The 5,751-nt window shown below is 36.7% G+C and overlaps 1 protein-coding gene across 1 annotated transcript; it reads right to left on the bottom strand.

The window, feature by feature from the left end:
* Positions 1-802: 802 nt before the first annotated feature.
* Positions 803-5,369, bottom strand: LOC114295188 (serine/arginine-rich splicing factor). Its single transcript, XM_082922544.1, has 6 exons — positions 4,626-5,369; positions 3,113-3,164; positions 2,191-2,280; positions 1,670-1,734; positions 1,392-1,550; positions 803-1,277 (listed from the first exon to the last, which is right to left on the bottom strand). Exons 1-6 carry the CDS (start codon positions 5,211-5,213, stop codon positions 1,227-1,229), a joined length of 1,005 nt encoding a protein of 334 aa, XP_082778670.1. The 5' UTR covers positions 5,214-5,369; the 3' UTR covers positions 803-1,226.
* Positions 5,370-5,751: the final 382 nt, after the last annotated feature.

Here is a 5,751-nt window from a genome sequence, read left to right on the forward strand (position 1 = left end):
CTCCTTAATGATTAAAAACGATGGCACTATTAACATCAAATCAATAGTGGTTTATACCAGCGAAATTTTCTAATCCACAATTAGACCAAAGAAAGAAGGAACTTCCGTTGCCTGAATTTCCTGAGAAACTAAAAAATCATAGATGAGTTCAGGACTAAACTACTCCAAGAGCACTCATCATATTAATTTTTAATCTACCTTCCTGGAGTTCATTCTCCCAAAAAAACTCTTCCTGAACCACCTAATAAATCTTTTTCCCCAAAATTGATGGGAAACTTTGTAGTTGAAATAACGGTTTAACAACAATACGAGTCTCATTAATTTGATAAAATTATATTGATTTTTTTTAAAAATTTAATTCACAATAATATTTAACTCATTTTTTTATCAATAATTAATTAATCATATAAATAAATAAAAACATATTATACTGAAATATATACTTTACCTTCTTTCTTTTTGTCTATTTTAATTTCAATCCCTTTAACCTTACTAATGTTATAAGCCTATAACCATTAGGATTTGGATGTTATTTAACATAATACCCATGCATGGTATCTAATTTTGATTAACATAGCATTATATTAAACTTTAGCCACCCAATTTCCCTAAAAAAAATATTCATCGTATGCTCCTATAATGCAGAAAATTATTGTATACTTTTTGGGTAATGCCTCAACCCTCCTAACCCTAATGCACAACGAAAGTCAAAACACTTTATACAAAGAGTGAAAATCCTTTTGGGTAATGCCTCAACCCACCCAAAAAAATTAACCCTAATGCACAGTGAAAGTCAAAATACTTTTTCACCCAAAAAAGTTAAAATACTTTATACAAAGAGTGAAAATCTACATTCAAGCAGGGTAGAGTCACAACAATGCAAACCAACAAGCTTTACAATGAAGTAGCAGCTGCTTCAGAGTTGAGCCAATCTATTTTGGTAAGCAAGAATCTAGGTCTTCGGACTACCTTCGTTCTGAAACATAATATATTGATGCGTTCATATTAATCTACCATGGTGAATCCAAAATCATCTCTGCATTGGAGACCAACTACATTTCTGCATATTCTCATTCTCATTTGCATGTACCTTCAAGTGGTTGATGTTGAAAACCCTTTGAACAAAATGAATATGAATTGGACTTGCTTGGTTGTGCCCCAACAGACTAGCTAACCATGTCAGCTCCTTCAGTCACATATTATGACCTCAGTTTCATTAATCTGTCCTATACTTTACGAGCACGGTCACGCCAAGAACCTTGTTGCCTTGCAATTACCTATAACCATAGTAACAAAGCAGTTACAATCTTAAAAGCATGAAATACACTAGGAACCATGTTGCATTGCAATAACTTGTAATTGTGCTAATGACATGCTAAAAAATCGCTCACCGTGTCACTTAAGAGAGTTGTAGCAGGAGCACTTTCTTTACTCTCAATTTTGTTGTCCTCCTGTTCTACTTCATTTTCAGTATTAACATTCAGGGGAATAGATGAGGCTCCAAACATGGCCTCGTCGTGAGCAGCCTTGATTTGATCTTCCCTTCTTGTCTTCAAAAGGATAAATAATTAACATAAGAAGATACAAGCCTTTATTTCAAAAAAGATTACTTCAACCAATAATAATTTGCACAATCATCAACCAGGAAGGAGAGAGAGATGAGAAGTACCTCCACTGCAGAAAACCGAAAGCTTTGGCCGATGTGCTTGACCAACTCTGCATCATCTTCCACAGCTGCAAACAAAATAACAAAGTATAATCAGTGCTACTTTGGTCTAATAAAGTGAATATTCCTTCCCAGTGCATATCCAAAGGAAAATATTACATCTGATAGTGATTGAATACACCGAAATATACAATCTAGAAAAGTTACTTATCAAATCCCCACCAACAGTGACCAACTCAATCACATTTTTCTACATTGAACAAAACCTGTGATCATGCTATTGGTTCAAAGCAGCGCTCTTAATCTATCTATTCAGAAAACCTTTGATTTTGTTTTATTAAAGCCATTGATTGGAGCCATGGTAAAAACTCGGACTGTCAAAGTGTATGCATGTTCGGCCAAAAGGTACGATGAGCATGTATCACATAAAGTCTTAATTTACTAACTGCATGGAAAACTATTAAAATAAAGAACTAAATTAATTTTCAACCAAGTCACTTACGGTAATAGTTACAGGGACTAACCTTCAATTTCCTCATCATCAAGTGGGGCATCTTTGTTGAACTCAAACCGTTCCCATCCTGACCCCATGCTATTTGTTGCATCCTTTTCAGCTGCATGTAAAATAACATTTTAAGATTTTAACAATTCTTTAGGGAGATTGGAGAACAAAATCACAAAAATATTTAGGAGCCAAACAAGAACCATCACATAAAACCTCATGGGATATACTATTTGTGGATTCTGTAGACAATCATTCTTTTTCACCTTTCCATTTAGTTTCTGGAACAGGTTCTTGGATTCAAACTCGCCCTTTTGATTTGCTTTGAATAGTCTGTTTTCTTCTACTTGATTTGGTCTAAAACCTTACTCCTTTTTCAACAATTGAAAAAAGAGTTCATGATTTTCATCCATATTTGAATCATTCCTAATACATAGGAGGATTCGTACATTACCCTTTTCCACCCTTTTTGATGGATGGTTTGCATAAAAACTAATTTGGTATTGTACTACATTATTTACTACAATTTATAATGTGAACATAACATCACAGCTCAGACCCCATTGGTGAGTCAGCAAACTGTTTAACAGTCTTTTTATGGAATTAAAAATTATTCAAAAACATTGCAAATGTCCACAAATGTTAAGAAAATAATATTTACATTAACAATCTGAAGTTCAAAGAGCATATCATTCAACACTTGGTCAAAATCGCTGATAATCAGAAGGTTGTTCGCATGATCTATTATAACAGAAAGTTACATGCCCCACCACCACTAAAATCAAAATCCTGTTTGAAGTGTCTTCCACTGTCAATTATTTCTCTCTCTCTCTCTCACACACACACACAAATCTACTGCGCAATTCACAAATATTTTTTCAAAGAATTCAAATTGTCACTGAAATAAAGACTAAAAGAAATCAATATAACAATAAATTGATTACCAGTTTCAGAAAGCTGAAGTTTCATCTTGGCTTTGACTCTCTCAGCCGATGACTGTTCAAAAAACAAACACAGCTTTACCATACTTAACAATTAATAGTAATAGTAAAGATAAAGAACATAGAAAAGGGAGATACAATTAACACAAGCTAGTCCATGATACTGCAATTAGCTCTAAGAAGCACAGACATGGGCACACCACCTTTTTAGAAATGTTTGTGCTTCTTAGGTCCTACTAGATACAATTATTATATTGTTTCAGGAAGGGATCATCCGGATAGACGAGCCACTAGACTTTCACTGTCGTGTGTTGCATGCGAGTGCTCTTTCTTGATTGTTCTCTATCCTTAGAAAAATAATAAATGACCAAGATAAGCATTTGGCCCCTCCCGGAGAAAGAGGTTGGTTACACCAGATCTCACATCTCACTTTTAGGCCCAATTAGGGTTATTGAATGTCCTAGACACTAGAGGTCCGAGAAATCTAAAAGTGAGAAAAGTTGTCCCTTGATTCACCTTCATCCATCATTTGATTAAGAAAGGATGAGATACGTGAAGGTGAGTGGCATTTTCATAAATTATCCCCCTGGGAATGGGAGAGCATGCGGGATTATTTAATAACCCCATATACAGGATTATCAATCTGGACCAGATAAGGAGTCCCACCCCCATTTGTGCAACCAAACAATGGATAAAGGGGGACTAAAAAGTGAGACAGTGTAATACAGATTATTGCAACAAAAATTCAGAAAGAAACCATCTAATCTAAATATAAGAACAAGAACAGTATATAAAGAACTAAAAAAATGACAAAAATAAATTTTAGGGTTCTCAACACATAACTTATGGAAAGAAAATTGATAACCCTTCTCCTTTCAGGGAAATATTTTCAGCACTCCTAAAGAGAAATGGCTTTCAAATGCAACATTTTAATTCTTTTTCAAACAAGAGGTTCCATGAAGTGCCTTGAAGTGAAGGTACGTTCTCTTTTTCTTGAAATATATATATTTATACTCTCTTAGGTGGATTTCTTGAGGGATTAATGATTTCTAGTATGTTTCACAACAATGATAAGAGGTTGTACAAGGCACTTAGCTTTCTTGATATTAATGGTCAACTAACATTACATATTACATATATATAGTGGACAATTTGAGCTTGGCGGGCAAGCTTTGGGCTATATAACTCAAAATAATCGTCCACGAATTAATTCCACTATAAGCTCTACCCAATTCATGGTTCAAAAACGTACAATACAATACCCAAGAATTAGTTCTTTCTATCTAGTAGACACATGTTAGAAGTATTGCTTTGCCAATCAATGAAAAATGAAAATGGATGCATCTCTGCATTGCAGCCAGGGACTGTAAAATTTCCAACAAACGCATAATCTAGCAATGAGACAAACACAAAATCATTCTTTATGTCGAAGTCAATTCCCAAACCATTGTATGCATCAAAAAACATAGCAAAATAACAGTTGAATCGAAACAAACAGAAATCAGAAAACACATACCATTGTGTCAAAACCCTCAATCAAATTCGAATAATCAATTGCCCCATTCCTCTCCTTTCCAACCTTGCTCAAACCTTTGTCACCTCCACTCTTCTCCGATCTCCGATCTCTTCGCCGCCGTCTGTCTTCATCCGAAACACTCCGAGACCTGCTCCTCCTCCTCCTCCTCCTGCTTCTCTCTCTATCCCTTTCTCTGCTCGACGATCGATGCCGATGCCTGGAGCCACGCTCCTCTGGGCTCCGAATTCGGCGCCTGGAATGCCGATCTCTGTCCCTATCTGAATCTCTCGAAACCCTAGAAGATTGGTGTGTTTGAGATGTGCTTTGTGGCTTCTTCTTGAGCTTGTTTTGGATGGTTTGGAGTTGAGCTTGCTTCTCGAACTCGGACGCCTTGGTGGGGCTTGAAGCCTTGACGAAGCTGCTGAGGAACGAAGAAGCCGACGACGAAGGGAGAGCCGAGCCTCGCGCGGGAACGACGTTGTGTTTGGTGGTGGTGGAAGAGAAGCCAAGGCCTTGTTTGAACCTGGCAGCTCCTTCGCCTTTGCGTACGAGCTCGTTGTAGTACTCTGCGGCCTTTTCTTCCTCCATTGTCAGAGCTTCTGTGTGTGTGTGTGTGAGAGAGAGAGAGAGAGAGAGAGAGCACGCTATGAGTCCAGTTCATTCAGCCCATTATGGGCCCATTGTCAATCCAATCCAAATAGTAGATTGGAAGAAAGAATCATTCATTTAAGCGTAAGTCTATTTACATATATCAATTACTCTTTTTTTTCTTTTTTTTTTTTTAAGGGACATTGGAAAATACACATCAATTATTCTTAATTCATACAATTATTCATAATTTTTTAATTACAATTTTGTCCTTCAATTAAATATCTAAATTGTCCTCATCTCTATTCCATCTCCTTCATCCACAAACCCTAACCTAACCTACTGTCACCGTCGTCGCCACAGCAGCCCCTTGTCTTCGATTGCCTCTTCTCCACAGCTTTCCTCTTTACTTTCTACCCTCAAATAGCTTCCTAGACGCCATCGTCCTAACTCTAACATCACTACACACCACTGTCGTCGCCGCCATCACCATCAGCCCTCACCATCGTAACTACTACCAACTTCTCTCTCCAGGCTT

Source organism: Camellia sinensis, chromosome 4 (assembly GCF_055761805.1).
Source record: "Camellia sinensis isolate YWXY chromosome 4, ASM5576180v1, whole genome shotgun sequence".
NCBI classification, from domain to species: Eukaryota; Viridiplantae; Streptophyta; class Magnoliopsida; order Ericales; family Theaceae; genus Camellia; species Camellia sinensis.